General features: G+C 43.6%; 2 protein-coding genes, 1 non-coding gene and 1 pseudogene across 3 annotated transcripts; 1 reads left to right on the top strand and 3 right to left on the bottom strand.

Annotated features, from left to right (window-relative positions):
• The first annotated feature begins 891 nt into the window (after positions 1 to 891).
• LOC127762626 (pentatricopeptide repeat-containing protein At1g06140, mitochondrial-like) lies at positions 892 to 7,587 on the top strand (annotated as a pseudogene).
• TRNAT-CGU (transfer RNA threonine (anticodon CGU)) lies at positions 1,635 to 1,706 on the bottom strand. The gene has a single exon. It is a non-coding gene; the product is annotated as a tRNA-Thr (tRNA).
• A 3,256-nt stretch (positions 7,588 to 10,843) lies between the features above and the next one.
• Positions 10,844 to 11,726, bottom strand: LOC127762446 (rapid alkalinization factor 23-like). Its single transcript, XM_052286962.1, has one exon. It carries the CDS (start codon positions 11,476 to 11,478, stop codon positions 11,119 to 11,121), a length of 360 nt encoding a protein of 119 aa, XP_052142922.1. The 5' UTR covers positions 11,479 to 11,726; the 3' UTR covers positions 10,844 to 11,118.
• Positions 11,727 to 13,291: 1,565 nt separating this feature from the next.
• On the bottom strand, positions 13,292 to 15,065 carry LOC127761475 (HMG1/2-like protein). Its single transcript, XM_052285774.1, has 7 exons — positions 14,884 to 15,065; positions 14,678 to 14,767; positions 14,485 to 14,542; positions 14,350 to 14,394; positions 13,980 to 14,057; positions 13,794 to 13,895; positions 13,292 to 13,685 (listed from the first exon to the last, which is right to left on the bottom strand). Exons 1-7 carry the CDS (start codon positions 14,922 to 14,924, stop codon positions 13,662 to 13,664), a joined length of 438 nt encoding a protein of 145 aa, XP_052141734.1. The 5' UTR covers positions 14,925 to 15,065; the 3' UTR covers positions 13,292 to 13,661.
• Between the last annotated feature and the right edge of the window lie 3,632 nt (positions 15,066 to 18,697).

Here is an 18,697-nt window from a genome sequence, read left to right as displayed (position 1 = left end):
TTCCGGAAATATGAGATTTTTTCGCATGTGCTTCTTTTAAGCGAAAAATGCATCTTCTGTGTTCCTCGTAAATAGTAGAGTGCCATCATTTGCTAATACTCCCTGTTCTGAAATTGATATGTTTATACACTAAGACCAAGAATAATTTAAATTACATCAATTAAAAGACCATACTCATATTCTCTCACAATGCATGCATCAATAAAAACATCATGCCAATTACACCTTAGCATGCACATATTCTCTCTTGCTACATTAATTGTATTATGATGAAATCCGTGTACATGCGGTTATATAATGATCAATTTAAGAAATTTTAAATTATATTATATGATGATTAGTTTGGAAAGGAGAGAGTATTACCTAGTAAGCAAAACGGTTTATTAGGGAATAAAAATAAATTTATATGTAAAATTTTTATATATGTGTTCGTTGTGACTTAAAAACCAATGCTTAAAAGGAACTACATTAAAAATATCTTAAAATCTATCTCAAATTAAGTTTCAAAACTCAAATTTTGTCTTTTTTTTTCTTCGACTGATTAGAGCATCCGATGGGAGCCTGCTCGTGTTTGTGTATTTCCTTTCCGAGATGGCTAAGATTTTTCACGTGTAGTTTGGGAAAAAAATGAACAGTTATTCAAAGCGCTAGTATTGATTCGTCTCCAATTCATAGAATTTCTAAATTATAACCAGCTGATATCTAGGAAGTGTGCATGCATCCGGCGTTCCTGCAGTCAGAGTCTCATGGAGGCGAAAACGAAAAAAGAAAAAAAGCAACCGATTGCCAAGAAGCATTTCACGAATGACGCATCCACGGAGAAAAATGAGAGAAGGAAGAGAAAAGTTGAATTACGACACTGTAAATTTGACACAAAAGTACGTAGGGCCGATGCACGGGAGTTTCTACTCCAATGCTCTCCAATCCAATCTTGTTCCTAGTCCAGCACCTATCTTATCGGTACACGTTAGCACTCGATCAGCCTGCTCTCCGAGAGCAGTTACGTCACAAAAATATCTGCACATCAAGTATGGGACACGGCCGTATCGTTTTGCCCGATCCCATTTGCTGGTCATGTCGGTTCATTCATGACCATACGTTCTCCGCGCTGATGCTTTACAAGACGAGCTCAGAGGACGAATTTGAGGGCCACGGGGGGGTCGACGGTGCAGGACCAGCAAGCAGGCACCAAGGATGCGCAAAATTTAGTTAAGCTGGCAATTGGGAGCCACCTATCCTGTCTGCCGAGGAAAATAGTTTGCCGGAGAGCGACGGGGATAGTATCATACTGTCATACAGCAGGTGGTCCATGCGTTCGTTGGCCAGTAGCTATCCTCCTGCAAAATGGCGTTTCTAGAGGTAGAGGTAGTCGACTTGTGCTCGTTGGCTCGCATGTCGGCTAGCTCGTTGCATACTTGCATATCATAGCTAGCCATTGCCGATGAACGGATGGAGTGATGGATCAGCAAATAGAAAACATGCATGTCGGCTAGCTCGTTGCATACCTGCATACCATAGCCATTTCCCGATGGACGGAGTGATGGATCGGCAAAAGCATACATGCATATCATAGCCATTGCTGCCGATGGATCGGTGATGATGGATCGGCAAAAGGAAAACATGCATATGAAAAAAGCTCCCGGCGAGGATCGAACTCGCGACCTTTCGCTTACGAAGCGAACGCACTACCACTATGCTACGGAAGCTGGGACGAACGAATTGTTCATATTAACTCTCTTAGAACAGAACTCATTTGCTTGTAGTTGTACATGCTAACCCTTGAACGTGGTTATGCTCTCGCTGATCGTTCATGTTCATGGTCCTCGCGATCCAAATGTTACCGACGTGTTTCGCAAGATCTTTGACGGCAGGAACTTCACACGAATCACATCGTGTCGATGAGAAAATCAGAAAACCAAGGCAACCAACAAAGCCGAACGATTTTGCTAAACATCTGGCGACAAATCCCCCCCCCCTCCCCAAAATCAATCGGATTTGCTTCCCTTGGATTAGTCTCTGTATGATTTAATTAGCGGCTGTGATGCCATTCCTTTGCCATTCCTTCCCACGCACACATGAGGCCAGCAACATCTAGCTTTGGCACATAATTGATGAGTATATGCATCGCACGTCGATGCGGCTAGGCAAAGAGATTAAAGAAAATTACATTCCTATATAACTAAAATTACATCCGTAAATTCAGTTGATACGATATATAAGTGCACTGTAGCTTTGGTAAAAATATTACGTAAGTAAATATGTATTTTTTATTTCCTTTAAAATATAAAATTACAATCCTATATAACTAAAATTACATTTGTAAGTTTATTTGGTATGGCATGTAAGTGTACCGTAATTATACTATAGTTACACTTCACAGTGTAACTTTTAGTAGATGGGTTGGTGATATTTTTTTCTTACAATGTAAAGATCTAACAAATAAAATATATGCAATATATGTTGATACATGTATAGACTCTTTTAATCAAGTGATCAAATGAGCTTAATCCAATTAATCTAAAATCTGTGTGATTTGGATAAAAATCTGTCGCGTGATGGATAGCTAGTCCCAAGCCGAATGGTAGTGTGGGCTTTCGACCCGGCCGTTTCTCCGGGACGCGCAAAGGCCCACGCGATTCCCCACTGTCTCGCCACGCCACCTCTCCTCGCTCCGAACTCCGATGTCTCCACTAGCCAGCGGCAGCGCCGCCCCCTCGCACGGCCGCACCACCCGCGCCTCCCCTACTCGCGCGCCCCTCCTCCACTGTTCCTGGCGCCATCCCTCCGGAGGTCGGCTTGCCGGCGGCCACCCCGAGGCCTCCTCCTCCTACTCCGGTTCTTTCACGGAATGAACCTCTGAAAAAGATTTCGGCTGGTGGTCAGTTTTCCCATTTTCTCGTTTTTACATGATGACTGCTTGATGATGTGGCTATTTGTTCTGATTAGGTGGTGGTTTATTTGGTAGCACCGGCGAGATTGCGGTAGTATTTCATATTCATTACCTGTGGCAATGTCCTGGAGAGATTGTGGCTTCACTCTGCTGTGTATGTCATAACTGGGATTATCGCTTAATTTAATGTGATCTGCTATCAAGTTTAGTGCTGTTGTACTAAAGTACACTGATTGTATGTGTTCCGCTGTTGATCAGGTTTAGTTGAATAGTCTATCCTTGGAGGTGCAAGAAAAGCAAATATTGTTAGGTTTACGTGGGTCTATCCGGCCTACCTTCTATTCCTTTTCCGTTGTGCCGCTCACAATGCATTATGAGGCTGGAGGGTAGGGACCTATTTATAGACTCCACTTCCAGATATACACTATATCTGTTTCCGGTACACCGTTAGACTCCTGAACCATGTCACCAACCACAATCAGACAGTTCAGTTAAATGAGTCTACAATATAATAGTCCCAAGCACACATGATGTAATCATTGCACATGACTCTCACATGTGTGCTTGGGACTATTATATTGTAGGCTCATTTTAACTGAACTGTCATCGTATGTCTATGAATTCGGAGTCAATTAGTTACCTATTTTTGTTTTTCTTGCGTCAACAACCATGATGATGCTACCAATTCTTTTGAGGGGAATTTAGCTGGAAACACTAGTTCAAAGTTTGATAAAATTGCAGTGCTGAAGCTGTGTTGGAGACTATCAGCATCCACTGCCGATGCAAATTCATGCTCTAATAAGATACTTAATTTTGACAAGTTTGCTCCATTGTTCCAAGGCTGCGCAGATATTAGGTCTCTAAAGAAGATCCATTGTCATGTTTTCACACATGGATTGTGCTTGGATGTGATTCTTGGCTCTAAGATTGTGAGTTGTTCTGCTAATTTAGGGGCCCTGTCTGAGTCAAGACTTGTTTTCCAGAAAATTGTAAATGATGAGCTTTCCCTGTGGAATTCAACCATGGTTGATTATTTTAGAGCTGGTTATCCAGAGGAAGTTATTATCTTGTACAAAAGGTTGAAATTACACCAGATTGGTTTGGATGGGAAAACTATTACTTTTGTTTTGAAAAGCTGCACTGAGCTTGAGAATCTGTACTTGGGTAAAGGAATGCATGTGGATTCACTTAAATTTGGTCTGTCTGGGGATAAATTCGTCGGTTCCTCCCTCATTGTGTTGTACTCCAAGCTTCATAGGATGGACGATTCACAGGGAGTGTTTTAGAGAGATCATTGACAAGGACGTTGTTGCTTACACTTCGATGATCACTGGTTATTCAGAAATTGTGGATTCAGTTGCATGGAATGCATTTGATATTGCCATTGATATGCTGCAGGGCAACTTGGAAGTAAACCGTGTGACTATGATAAGCTTACTGCAAATAGCTGGGAATTTGGGAGCACTTAAAGAGGGCAAATCACTCCATTGCTATTCCATAAGGAGAGCAATTGTTGTCTCAGATTATATTCTAGAGACCAGCATTGTGAACTTGTATACTTGATGTGGAGCTTATCAATCAGCAGTTGCTACTTTACAGAATTCAAAGGGAACTGCAGCTTCATGGAATGCTATGCTTTCTGGTCTTACTAGAGCTGGACAGAGTTTTAATGCAATCCACTATTTGTCTGTGATGCTGCATGAGCATAAAATAACTCCAGATTCTGTCACCTTCGCAAACGTGATTTCTGCTTGTGTTGAGGTATGCTATTTCGGCTATGCTGCTAGTATTCATACCTACTTAATAAGAAGATATATACCTCTGGATGTTGTTTTGGCGACTGCTCTTGTTAAGGTGTACTCCAAATGCAAAAAAATCACGATATCAAGACATCTCTTTAATCAACTGATTGTTAAAGATGCAGTCTCCTATAATGCAATGATGTACGGTTACCTACATAACGGCATGGCCAATGAGGCCACCTCCTTACTCAATTACATGATGGCAGAAGGTATTGCTCCAGATTTTGCAACTGTTCTTAGTCTGCTTGCTGCTTTTGCTGATCAAAGAGATTTAGTGAGAGGGAGGTGGATCCATGGATTTGCGATTAGGCATGGGTTTTGTTCGGATGGTGACGTTGAAAATCATATTCTTTATATGTACTCAGTTTGCGGAAAACCTGCAGCAGCAAGGGTTATATTTGATTTACTGGAACAGAAAAGCTTGGTTTCATGGACAGCCATGATGAAGGGTTGCTTACCCTATGGACATGGAGATGAGGTGGTTCAATTATTTCACTTGATGCAGAAACATGGGGAGAAACCTGATTCCATGTCTCTTGTAACTGCTGTTCAAGCTGTCTCTGAGCTTGGCCATCTAAATGGTCTAAAACAAATCCATTGTTTTGTTTACCGTTCCCTGTTAGAGAAAGATAAGATTACTGCAAATTCATTGATAAGTGCATATGCCAAATGTGGAAGACTGGATTTGTCAGTAGGTTTGTTCTTTAGTTTGGAATACAGAAACTTGGATACTTGGAATGCAATTATCAGTGCTTATGCGATGCATGGATTCTATATTAATATGCTTGAAATGTTTAAGCAAATGGAAGAAGAAAACATTCAGCCTGATGAGTTAACATTCTCTACTGTGCTTACTGCTTGCAGCCATGCTGGTCTTGTCAAGGATGGTTGGCGTATGTTCAATTCCATGACCTCAGTATATTCAGTTCTTCCACAGGAAGAGCATTATGGTTGCATGGTTGATTTATTGGGTCGTGCTGGGCATCTGGAAGATGGATACAAATTTATAAAGCTATCTACCTTGAAGGATAAATCCACTATATTTTGTGTTTTGCTCTCTGCTTGCAGAACGCATAGAAATACACAACTGGCACTTGCTATTAGCAAAGAGCTCCTTGAGCATGGACCACAGAAACCAGGTATTTATGCTCTGATTTCAGAAGTGTATGCTCAGGAAGGGCAGTGGAATGAATTTACCAATACAAGGGCCAGAGCTAATTTAAGTGGGTTAAAGAAACATCCTGGTTCTAGTTTCATTGAATTAATGGAGCAAGGCATGTGTTAGCGAAGAGCCTGCGGACGGCATGCTACTCTTTATAGTGTGTAAACTATACATTATGACCCTTTTTAACTTCTTACTTTACAAATGGGCCCATGAGATAACTAATAGCAAACTAATTGCAGGAATGGACTCCTCCCTTTGCATGAAGAACAGAAGCGCACAACTGCCCATCTCGCATCTCTCTCCTCTCAAATCCTTCTCAAATTGGCCTGAAATCAAAGGTTTTTCCGTGGGACGTGTGGACATCGTCTAGGAAGGTACTCTCCCTTGATTGTCCTCATTTTGATATTTCCGTAGTTGACTCGAGCATTGGGGTGAAACCCTAGCATTGATTTAGATTCATTCATTGGATTAATTTTATCGGATTGATTAAATGCACAGTCAATTTGTGATTGAGTGTAGCAGGATTCAGGTAGATCAGTTTGTATGAACTTTTGGTTTAGTTGAATTTCATGCAATGGCTGGGCACAAAAACCGGTTCACTCAGCTGCAAAATTAAGGAATTGCATCATAAATTTCAGAATCCTTGCATTGGAGGGAAAAGAACAAGTAATCCAACATGCTTCATCCTATATAAGGTGCCCATCCCCTTCTACTCCCTCATCCCAAAATATAAGGGATTTTAGCTAGATATGACACATCCTACCCTATCTAGATTCGTAGTACTAGGATGTGTCACATCTGGTCAAAATCCCTTATATTGGAGACGGAGGGAGTATTGTATTTTCTCTCCATGGACGCACACTTGAAACATTAAAGTTTCAACTTACAGATGCCTGACTGGAATCGAGAACTGCTGCTTGCATGCAAGCAGCAAAATCATTGAAGATTGTTCAGGTAGTGGGTGCATGGTCATAGTTTTTAGCTGAATCGGTATTTGCATTAACAATTTATTCAAGCTCTCATTTGTTTTTTCACAATTGATTTCTTGAACTGACAGCTAATCGTTTGGTGTTTCTTCCTCACCAATATTCAACCATTCAGGCCATCACTTTGCTATCAGGTTACTTAGCCGAGAGCAATTGGGCAATGGTTCAAGAAATGGGAGAGAAGACACCACAATGGTTCCTTCGCTATGGCCAGTTCTCCACGTGCAGCAAGTATAACTTTAAAAAGAACAGCAGCCAGGAATACATTTGCCGTATGTATCACTTATTTATTACCGTTCACCATAAAGTTAGTCCATTCTGGTTTTGTTATGCCCTTAAAAACATTTCCTTCAATCTTAAAGATAATATTGAGGAGATTGGAGGTAGTAATGCTGCCACATTGGAGATAAACAACTCTTCAAGTTGGGGACTGGGATTCTTGGGACTGGACAGAGAAGAACATGTTTGATCTTGAGGAGCTTGATCGCAGTGACGTAGTCAGCAACCTCGAGTGTCATCTGCTATATTCTCATCGCCCAACTTAAGATCCAAGGAGAAGGATTGCTCTAAATAATGTACTTACAATATTATCTAAAAGAATATATCTAGTTATTAGGGCCGTATGCATTGCTTGATGCATATGCTGGAGAATTTTTTCCTCTACTATCTTAAAAGGTATGTATGGATACTTTTGATTAGTTTAGGTTGGTTATATGCATTTAGTGAGGAATTTACTTTTTGTGATATGATGGCTTTTGTTTTGTGACAAACCAATTATCTTTTCTCTTGATCATCTGGCAAACCATGAAATCGTTTGTCTTGAACCCAATCTTTATTTTTGACCAATGGTCCTTTCCTGAGATCTGCTGGGAAAGTATAAGCTTTTTCTGCCTTTCACAGAAGCTATTTCTCCCTGCGCATTTTACTCTCTTTATGATAGCTCGATTTTTTTTTCATCTTACAAATAAAATGATGTAATGTGCATTCCAGGGTCGAACAGGGTTGAAATGTTGTTGAGGAAAATGACAAAGCAAAATAGCACGTGAAGGCGTGAAGCGATAAATCAGGGAGATGGCAGCCCCACTGCACGTTTTTCTAGTGGAGGCAAACCTACCTACAAGATGTAACCGAAGTAAATCATATCCTTGGAGAAACATTATGCCGGTATGTAACACTACGAGATAACTAAGCGTTGTGTGATCATGTATTTGGCTCATCGGGATTCGAAATTCAGACTTAACAGTAGTATACTTCCTCCGGACTGATAGTACTTGTCATTTTAGAAAAGAATATTTAATTATGAATCATTTCTAAAATATTTGTCTTTCAAATATGGTAACTACATGTATAGATTAGTTTTAAAAAGTACTTTAATAAAATCATATATTTGTTAATATTTTTATATATATAATAAAAAAATAATGGTCAAACTTGTTTTTTTAAGACCGTGCACTTGTCCAATACAATAAGTATTATCAACCCGAAGAAAGTATATCGGCTTTACTCTCCGTGGTAAAATGAGGGAGCACCGGTCCTGAGTGACTTAATTAGGCGGTACCTATCGAGTACCGATTCCTAGATCTAGCCTTTAGCTGGTTGTATCCAACAATAGCATCTTTCGCTTTTTTATTGAAGGAATTGTCTGGAATTACTCCTCACGGTGAAAACTTGTAGTTTGGTCTTAACTGATCGTATCGTGGCAATCACGGCGCATGCACACTTTGTTACTTTTTTAAGATATTGCTTACGGAAAGCCTTCATTATAGTCTAAGTGTTGCTTTGATCGAGTTTAAGGATGAAGAACACTTGTGCCTGTAGTTTGCCACGGCTTGTTGTTATATCATTTTTTTAGTTTTTAAAAATAATTATAGGCTATAGAATAACTATGTGAAGAATGTGAGTGGTTTTAGAGTAATTGAATTATCGTGATATAATTATCTAAGCAGGCAGCTAAATAGCTATATTCTAGAACAGAGAAGATCAATTAAAGCTTAATTTATGTTGAAAAAAAAAATATCAACTCTATGAGCATACAGATGTACTGTATGTGGTACCTGTTGATTCTATCCAGCCAATCCGATATCCTAAACATTGGTAGCTCCACATGTTAGTGTTCTCTGTTGGATCACTTAGGTTTAGATCTAGTCAAGTAGAACATTTTGGATGGATGAACAGCAATAGATGAATTAACAAAGAGGGAGTGAGAGGGTTTAGGGATGTGACCAGTCGTTGTTGAGGAGGAGGAAGTGCGTCCGGCCATCGTCGTCGTCGTTGCGCGCTTGATGTGGACGGCGGTGACGGTGAACTCGGTGCCGATGGCGGTGATGCAGCGGCGGTGTCGACGACGAGGCGTGGCGTGGCGGTGGACTTCCCGTCACTGGCTGTGCCCCCTCGATCGGTTAGGGTTTGTGGGGTGGAGTGGCGGTGGCGACAAACCTTGTGTAGATCCATCTAACACCACACACACAACAAAAAAAAAACCCTTCAATTCTAAATGCGTAGCAGGGTGACTGCTTCACCCTATAGTTATTAAAAGCCTCTCATACATTCTTCGAACCGTCTCCATCACAATTCTAAATGCGTAGCAGGGTGACTGCTTCACCCTATAGTTATTAAAAGCCTCTCATACATTCTTCGAACCGTCTCCATCACCAAGATGATGCTCACAGTTCGCTACTTGGCAATATCATTCCAGGATAAGAATTTGAACTGAATTTGCGTGGCTGGTGGAGAAGGCGATTGATCGATCGTTAGGAGGAAGAGACGGACAGCCACAGACGAAGAAGTCCTCAACACCCAACCACGGGAAGAAAAAAGCCCCATGTTCCAAGGCGAGCAAGACAAAGGATCTTGCATATGCGAGCTATGAAAGCGACGTCGCACCCAACACAGCAAACCGAACCCCGTTCGCTGCCAAGGCAGAAAATGACTCAACGAGAGAGGTTCCTCAAATCTCAATTTCTCATGCATCAAAACCTACGCCACTGTGCTACCCGCTCTAACCTAACGAAAATGGTTTCATGCACCATCATGACGATCTAAAGTACGCACTATATGTATATGCAGATATCCTAAGTGTCGTTGTAGTAATAATAACGAACCGAACTGAGTGCTGGATTAGATGGCTTGCTAATTTGCTGACAACATTGTTGTGTGACAGGTACTTTTCCTAGTCAAGTAGGAATTTAAATTTAAATGGTGGAATGTTGTATTTTGTTAAGAAGAGAATGTAGATGAAGAAGTTGTTACATTTTAAAATAAATTTTAAAAGTTAAAAGTTGTTATATCTTGGGATAAAGGGAGTAAGATTCAAAACACACATATAAAAATTGGTCATCAACCAAATATCTCCTTAGCATCTCAAATCATATTAATCGAGAAACATAGGTAAACTATAGAAATAATCGTTTGGATGAAACGCAAGAAACCACACGAAACAGAAGAAAGATAGACACACAGAATGTTTCCAATAGGTTGGACCTTATGTTAAAATTACTCTTAAATCTCTGTATTTGGAGCAATAAAATAATTCATAGGATTATATTCCTCCAAGAACCCTTTGTTTCAATGGAGTCATAAACGTGTGTACGCTACTTTTGCTTTCCCTCTTTCGAAAGTTCGAATAGTAGCAGCAGTTCTGGTGCTAATCATCATTAAGCACAGACCAGTGAACATGAGGTGGAGCGCAGTGTCGGTGGCTAACCGTTTTGTGGGTTGGGTATGCAGAAAAGCAGGTTCTGATTCCTGAAGTCCCAACGGCGCCATCAGCTGCTGACCATTCCGACTAATCAGGCCAGCTGGTGTGGATTTAGTAAACAATTTGGTTGGCTTAGCCAACCTCTGCTTCTCTTAATCCATTCCATTTGATAACATTTTAATGTTAAGGAAACCCGTGTTTGGAGAAGGGCGATTGCTGCAATTGATTATGCGCGAGTGCGTGACAGCGAATTTGCTCACCGGGTTGTCATCAGTAGCAGCACTCATCCTTGAACGATAAATCTATCCACCAGTTTATACACAACTTGATTATTAATATTATTAGAATCCACATACAGGACTGGAGTGACACAAATCTTATTCACTCGATTCGATTCCTGGGCACCGATCCAGACCAATTGTGCTTCTTCTTTCACGGTTAAAACAGGGCGGAGAAAAAAAAAGAGTAAGGAAGGGGAGAAAAAAAATGAAGAAGACGAACTAGCGAGTAGACGGAGAGGAGCAACGAACGAACTTTGAATCCAGTTCGAACAGCGGGTTGGTGGTGGTGGAGGCCGGTCAGCCGCGGCAGCGGGTGATGGCGGAGCAGCCGCGGGAGTAGGGGTTGGCCTGGCCGCCGGGGCGGCAGTTGTAGTAGGAGGCGCCGCGGACGGAGCAGGGCGTCGTGTCGCGCCGCAGCGCGCCGTAGCTGATGTAGCCCCGCCCCTGCAGGACCCGCCTCACCACCGCGGCGCCGTCAGCCGCCGCCCCGGAGAAACCGAAGCCGTCGTCGTCGCCGCTGCCGCCGCCGACGCCGACCCCGAGCTCCCAGCCGAGCGGCACCTCCCCCGCCCCCGCCGCGGCTCCCCACGCCAGCGCCAGGAGCAGCGCCAGCAGCAGCGCGGACGACGCCGCCGCCACGGTAGCGGCTCTCGCCATGGCGCGCCCCTGCTTCTTGTGGTGGTGGGGGATTATTTGGTGAGGTCGCCTTCTTGCTTTGCCTCGCTCTCGCTCGCTTGCTCGTGGCGGATAGCGTAATGGTTGTGGTAGAGTGGTTGGTGGTCACCGGCCGGCCGCCGGCGCGCGGGGGATTTATAAATGAGAGGAGAGGGGGAAGGCGTATGCGCGTGAGCAGCGCTGCGGCGCGGGGCGAACCGTGCGTCGCGTTAGGTTTCGACTTGTGTCACGGAAGCAGGTTGGACCTGAATACCTGGCTGGGTGGCTGACCTGAGTACCTGAGTATCCGGCAGCGAGAAATTTCACTCACTCACCTAATACGCTGGACCTTAAAAAATTTACCATTCAATCCGTGTGTTTTTTAAATTAGCCACCGGAGATGTGAATTCTTTCGTTCCGTGCTATTCAATTAATCCAAGCTCGCTGCCTTTATTGGGTATTTGCTGTAGTAGTCACAGCTCCACGTCACTCGTAATCGTCTTGCCTTGCCTCCAATGATCGTGTGAACAGGAAGCAGATGGGCGTGTACCGGCCACCGGGTAGGCGTATTAACCGTAGGGACGTTTTCCCTCCCAATGTGAATCACCAACGACTTGATGTTGATCTCGCTCGTCCTCTCCTCCTTCGGCATGCTCCGTGTTTGTAGTGACAGGGAGTGCACTATCAAGTTCCTACTCGGCAATTGTGAGTCCGTCACTATGGTGTGCTAGCTGTAGTTGCCTCCGTCGTCTAGCTTCTCAGCCTGTTCGCTCACCCTGACACCCTCGCCTCCATCAACGATGATGAGGATGGTTACTGGTGTGCATCCTTCGTCGCCACTGCCGAGCTCATGCCAATGCATGGCAAGGACGAGGTGGTGCCGTCGTTGTGGTGGTGTCCGGTGTGGTGCCGTCGCACTAACCGAAGTAGCAGTTCATCGTTGTGGGGATTGTTGCCGCACAACAACGCGGAGGTAAGAGGTACTCCCTCTGTCCTATAATATAGTAATCTATGATTGGATGGGATATTTTATAGTGCAATGAATCCGAGTAGGGGTGTGTCCAGATTTATTGTACTATAATATATCAAATACAGTCCTAGATTACTATGTTATGGGACAGAGGGAGTACCGCAGTGGTGGATGAAGGCGGGAAGACAATGTTGATAGAGGGAGTACCGCAGTGGTGGATGAATGCGGGAAGACAATGTTGCCAACGAGAGGGATAGTTTGGCAGGTGTGCTGTTGGAGATGGGGAGTGATGGGAGGTAATCCTCCGTCCATAAAAAAAATCAGAATAAATCTAGATAAGTGTTTATACGGAATTATTTGTACAAGTTGATTTTTTTAAAAAAAATGTAAAAAAAATTATAGGCATCCATGTTCTCTCATGGTACGAATGGTATAAAGGTTCAGTTCTTTTGTTTTTACTTGTTAGAAAGGGGAAAATATTCTGTCAGAATCGGGGAGCACCAGCAGATGGTCGACACGGTTTATGCTACTATTAACAGCATTTGCTGGAATCCTCGAAGTTGAAAAGTCAAAGCAAAGGGAACCGTATAAAGCTACAACAAGCCTACAATGCCTTGTTTATAGAAAACTAAATCATCAATATCCAAAACGAGTTCAGTACTTACATATCTTCGGTCTGAACTTAATTTGATACGAAATCTTAGATCACAATTAGATGGAACAGCATAAGAGCGGGCAATGACAATTGAGTACCATCACAGAAGCCTACCGACTCAACGAACAATATAATTCCATCCACTATGAAGTAGCTTCAGCAGGCATCTAACGAAAGCAGAAAGCAATGGGAGGGATTCACCATGTGTGTTAAGCTAGGTAAACCAAATGCATCGAAACAAGTGTATAACACCAAATGTAATATGCAATTAACGAAATTAACGAAAAGAAAGCTAACTGAATAGCTACTAGATTAGCAAATGAAACAAAGTTCTGTGACAAGTGGTTAGCAAAAGAAAAGCAACAGAACAGCAGGCGGCATTCAGGCTTTTTCTTTGCTAATCCACTGTAGGAAAACATTCTGAGTACCATAATTCTAAACGGTCCCCTTCACACCCACGCACGCCTATTCCCAACATCTTAGGGTCGAAGATAGCAAACTAGTAAAGCTAATAGGGGACCTAAGACACAGTTTGCTACCTCATGCCCCCGGATACACTATTTACTCTTCATCGTCCTCATTTTCCTGCAAAGAGCAAATTAAAAATGTTCATTAGCAACACAACTAGCAGTAGTAAAAATTCATTGGGCATTCAAGCTAAAATAGGGCACCGGGTGTTCCTTTAATGATTACCTCATCGCTACCACCATCCTGGTCATCGTCGACCTCAGACTTGGACTTGTCAGAGCCTTCTCCATCATCATGGGTCTTAGCTTTCTTTGAGCTTGTGCTCTCCTGAAGAAGTAATTCAAGAAGTCCAATTAGTGCCTAACGCTTGAAGGGCTCTATAATTAGGATGCACAATTATTCTATCATCACCTTCTTATCGAAGTTGGCCTTGGTCTTCTCGTAGTCCTGCTTCTTTTGGCCAGCCTTGTCCACATAAGGTGCCTTCTCCTAATAAAATTTAACACGAAGGGCCAAAAACATATGGCACATTGTCACATCAATAGCCACCCATGGTACTTATGTGTACTTAAGCGCTTCACTGAGTAGAATTCAAAAACAAATTGCAATTTTCATACAACTAGTACTTTAGGAGCAATTCAATCTTTTTCCTAACAAACAGGCCAGAACAATTATTAAACAGTCCTCTAGTGATACTCATGGATGATGTATGCTAAATAACAGATGCACACACTTAATAGGAACATGTACTAATTTTTGAACACTGCAGAGAAAAACTCACTTGCTCAGACATAGCTCGCCACTTCTCCCCTGCAGCCTTGCTCACCTAATGAACCAACAGAGGAAAAAAAAATTGGACATCTAAAGTACATCAGCCAAAAAGTGGCGAAAAAGATGATGGTGTCAGGAAGCTCACGGCGGCGACACTCTTGTTGTCAGGATGCGCTGCCTGGTACTCCTGCCTGAACTCAGACCTGCAAAAGTAAAAAATAAAAACCACAAAAAATATTAAAATTCAAGAAAATCAACAAAAATTAAACAAAAACTCAAGACAGATCTGTACTAGATCTGAACAGAGCAAAACGTGGGCGAGGGAGCGAGAAACTCACATGAAGACGAAGAAAGCAGACGGCGGGCGCTTCGGCTTGCCGCTAGCGGCGGCCTTCTTCCGCTTCCCGGCGCCGCCGGCGGCCTTGAGCCTAACAACAACAACAACAACACCAAACGCAAAACCGCTCAGATGTGAACCAACAACAGCCACCGCCAGAAAACCCTCCTCCACCGCCCATACGCAGCAGCAAAGAGAGGATCTTACCTGCCCTCGCCCTTCTTGGAGGCGTCGGCCTTGCCCTTCATGGCTGCGGCGCGGAGATCGCGAAGTCGGTGCGCTAGGGTTTTTGCGGGGGTGCAGCGGAGAGGAGGAGGCGGAGTTTGGGAGGCGGCGCAACGGGCGTTGTCTGGTCTTTTGGGGCGGAGCGTTGCGCGGTGCGTGGCCGCGTGGGAGTGCGTGAAAGGGAAATAAAAAAAGGACAGCGACGGGCTGAGCGCTGTACCTGCGACGCGTGGGTCGGTGGTTGGATCGGTTTTGGGTTGGAGGAAGCGGGTTGGGCCGTGTGGGATGGCCCAACATTGCGGTCAGTCGCGGCACTGGGCTATTGGGCCTTATGTCACCGATAAAACACAGAAAAAAGCCTAAATCAAAGAACCTGTTGCAAATGTGTTATGAGATACAGGATTGTCAAAGGAAATGGATAAATGGCTAGGACTAAATGAGATGTGAAGATATAGATGAGAAGAATAGATGGCTAGGATACGATATTACCCTTCGATGGATGGGATATCATTTCCCAATCCCATTTACCAAAGAAGCCTAAAAGACCATTACAACATGTAACAAGAGATATGTCGATTTTCTAGATTGGCAATAATATTTATCGGGTGCACTAGACGTAGGAAAGATGGTGACACAGCGATTATGCTAGTTCAGGCACTCGAAGAGAGGTAATACCCTAGTTCAGTCGTATGAGATTGGATTTGTGCAGAATTTCGCAATACGACGTTGAGAGTAGCTTGTAGCGATCACCCGAATTAGGGTTAGCCGACCCCCTTATATAGTCATCAGGGAGCCAGCTAAGACATGCGTGATATCTCTTATAATTCGGTACATGCCTCCTATTTACATGAGATAAGATCCATTGCCTTATCTCTAATTCCTTTCTTATAATAGAAGTAAGTTGGATGAGTCTAGGGCACTTGGCCCGTGCAACATCCTGAAAATCCCCGACAATAAAAATCACTAAAATTTCGAACTTTTTAAAACTTTTGCATCATGCTGGATATTATGGTTGTTATTGCTTGCCAAACTATAAATTTTCACCACTGAAAATTAAGCTAAAGCTATACAACTGATTGATAATTATAAAAATAAGATATTTATTGTGAACCCTATAAATATTTACGCACAAAACAACAAAGCCATACAAAGAGAAGGTTAATTACTAATTTAATTTATAGGCCAAATATTAAATATTAGAACCATGTGACAGGTGTCATGACATCTAAGTAAACATGAAATAATCGCCACTATGACGACCCTATATATAAAGGAGTGTTGCACTGGAATAATTAAATTAATATTTACAATGTTCATCAAGTCTCTCAGGGGATAGATTCACTCTTGTAAAATAATTTGTCATGTGAGTTCTATATATAAAAAAGAGCTTATGGGAGTATTCGATTCAATGTTTAAGACCAATATTGCACCAAATCTCATAATACCTTCATAGAATAAAACTTAAATAAATTAAACCTATGTATGTAAAATATATTGCTATACAAATAAATTCGACCAATGTGCTATTGTATTATTAAATGTCACAATAGAATATTTAATTAGTTTTTAAGAAATATCAAAGCCTAGAAGTTGAATTGGATAATTTTTGGATAATCTAATGGAAAGCAAACTCATTTGGGAACTAATGAATAACTAAATAAATATTCAAATCAAACATTTGAGTTCTCAAAACCAGAATGTATAGATTTCATTTCATTTCAAATCCAATCCCATTCACTTTTGCAGATTAGCCCTTCCCCCTTTCTCCTTTTCCTTTTCCCCTATTCCTTTTCTTTTTCAGTCGGCACTATTCATCGCCCATGAACCGTTCGATCTGGGCCCAAGCCGCTCCCATGCTGCGGGTCCGCTCCTTCCTGGTCGCTACTGAGCCGCGCACGCGATCGACCGCGCCATCTCCGCATCTCGTGTCGCCCCCGTGCACCGCATCGTGTCCGTGCCGGTGCGCCATCCCCTCCGTGCCGCACAAGAACCACGCCAAACCTAGCCGCCTCCCCGCCAGCGCGTCCGAATTCCCTCCAGGAAACACGGCGCCTCGCGTCTTGTCGCGTCGTCGCCATCGCCATCACCCATCACCTCGCCACCGACGGATAACGGCCAGAACGCTAATCCGCGTCATCCCTAGCCCTAGCCAACTACCTTAGGACGGGAAAACTGCCCCAGCAAGCCGCCGCTCCGCCACAGCTCCCATGTGCGCGCGTCCCGTCGCCCCCATTCGCGCCCAATGAATAAAACGGAGCCTCTTGCCACAGCTAGAGTTAGAACGCACAGACTTTAGGCTTTAGGTATGATGATGGAGCCACATAACCTTAATGGAGGAGGAGATCAAACCTTATCCGCGTCATCCACCTCATTGCTCTTATCCGATTACCATTAGTACTCCAGCTCGCCTAGGCATGTGCTGGTGATCTTATCCCCATAGTTTGCTTGCATCCTAAGCGAAGCCCTCAACAAAATCCCCATCCCTCTCAGCCTTCTTCTCGTATGCATTTCATCGAACACCTTGCGATCACCTTCTCACCACTGCTAGAGATCACCATTGTGAGGCTCCCCGGCCGGAGCTGGAGGTTGGAGGGAGTGGAGGAAGAGCCGTGCTGCCGCCGTCACCATGGGGGAAGCCGGGTAGCCGCTGGACATCAAGAAACGCCGTCGAGCACCTTACGTCGCCGCCATCTGCCCCTGTCCTGCACCGCGTCGAGCTCCACTTTGCCGCGTTTCGCCATCTCGCCGTCTCGTGTACACCCTCGCGCCCGTAGCGTCCTCCATACATCTAATTGCTAGTGCCGGCTCCAAAATCGGCAATTAGCGCCCATGGCCGTGCCGCCCCGGCTGCCGTTTCGTCGCCGGCGATCTCTCCGTGGGTAGGCTATCCCGGGAGCTCCCCTCTCCATATAGTTCGTGAAATCGAATCCCCATACCCCGTAGATGCTCCCGCACCCTTCAATTCGGGCGGAGGATGTCCCTAGCACCGAAGCCCTTTGTAGCCGAGCTCGGGCATGGCGTCGCCTGATGGCGCCGCGCGCCCCCGTCTCCTCGCGCGCCGGCTGCCATCGGCGGGAGATCGCCGGAGCTCCTCCGCGCCTCACCCCGGCCGTCTCCGAGCCGCCCGCTGCTGTCCCAGCTCGGGCCGGCCACGCCGGCTGCGCCGAGCTGCGCCTCTGCCTCGCTCGGTAACGGGCGAGAGGAAGAAGAAGATGAGGAGAGAGAGAAACCGTGTGGGACCCACATGTGATTAGCGCACAGTAATTCTATCCCTAACGGTGATTAGCCCACTCAATGGCAGGTGGGGTCCCTATAGTTAAAATCTAAGAAAACACAATTATATATTTTGTTCCTATGATAGGCGGGACCCACTGGTAATTAAACAAGAAGGTTTGACCCTAAGTCAACCAGGGCTGGTCCCACATGTCAACCACAGTGGGTTTTGGATAATGTTTCCGATTAAAAATAAATCATTTATGAACAGTGCATTTTTACAATTTCTCGGATTAACTCAAATTTGAATCTTTAAACTATCATAACTTATTCATTTTAGCTCCGATTCGAGTGAAACTGGAACCTAAATTCATCTAAATTCATAAGCTTTCCAATGGTATATAACTCACTATTTAATAAAATATATTAATATCAAATGATTAGATTATGGTCAACTTAAAAATGTGCTAATAAATAAAATTGATATTGTACAGTAGAGTAGATGTCAAATAAATATATTTAACATGTTTTGTCACTGTAGCAACCACATAAACTAAGTATAAGTGATGTCTCAAATGAATGG

This window comes from Oryza glaberrima, chromosome 2 (assembly GCF_000147395.1).
Source record: "Oryza glaberrima chromosome 2, OglaRS2, whole genome shotgun sequence".
In the NCBI taxonomy this organism is placed as follows: Eukaryota; Viridiplantae; Streptophyta; class Magnoliopsida; order Poales; family Poaceae; genus Oryza; species Oryza glaberrima.
Note: the sequence above shows the minus strand (reverse complement) of the source record. Positions and strands in the feature narration are given on the sequence as shown.

Coding starts and splice junctions, on each gene's coding strand:
- LOC127762446 (XM_052286962.1), bottom strand. CDS start 11,478: ATGGCGAGAGCCGCTACCGTGGCGGCGGCGTCGTCCGCGCTGCTGCTG.
- LOC127761475 (XM_052285774.1), bottom strand. CDS start 14,924: ATGAAGGGCAAGGCCGACGCCTCCAAGAAGGGCGAGGGCAG. Junction 14,543..14,677: donor TCTGCTTTCTTCGTCTTCAT/GTGAGTTTCTCG, acceptor TTACTTTTGCAG/GTCTGAGTTCAGGCAGGAGT. Junction 14,395..14,484: donor ACAACAAGAGTGTCGCCGCC/GTGAGCTTCCTG, acceptor TTGGTTCATTAG/GTGAGCAAGGCTGCAGGGGA.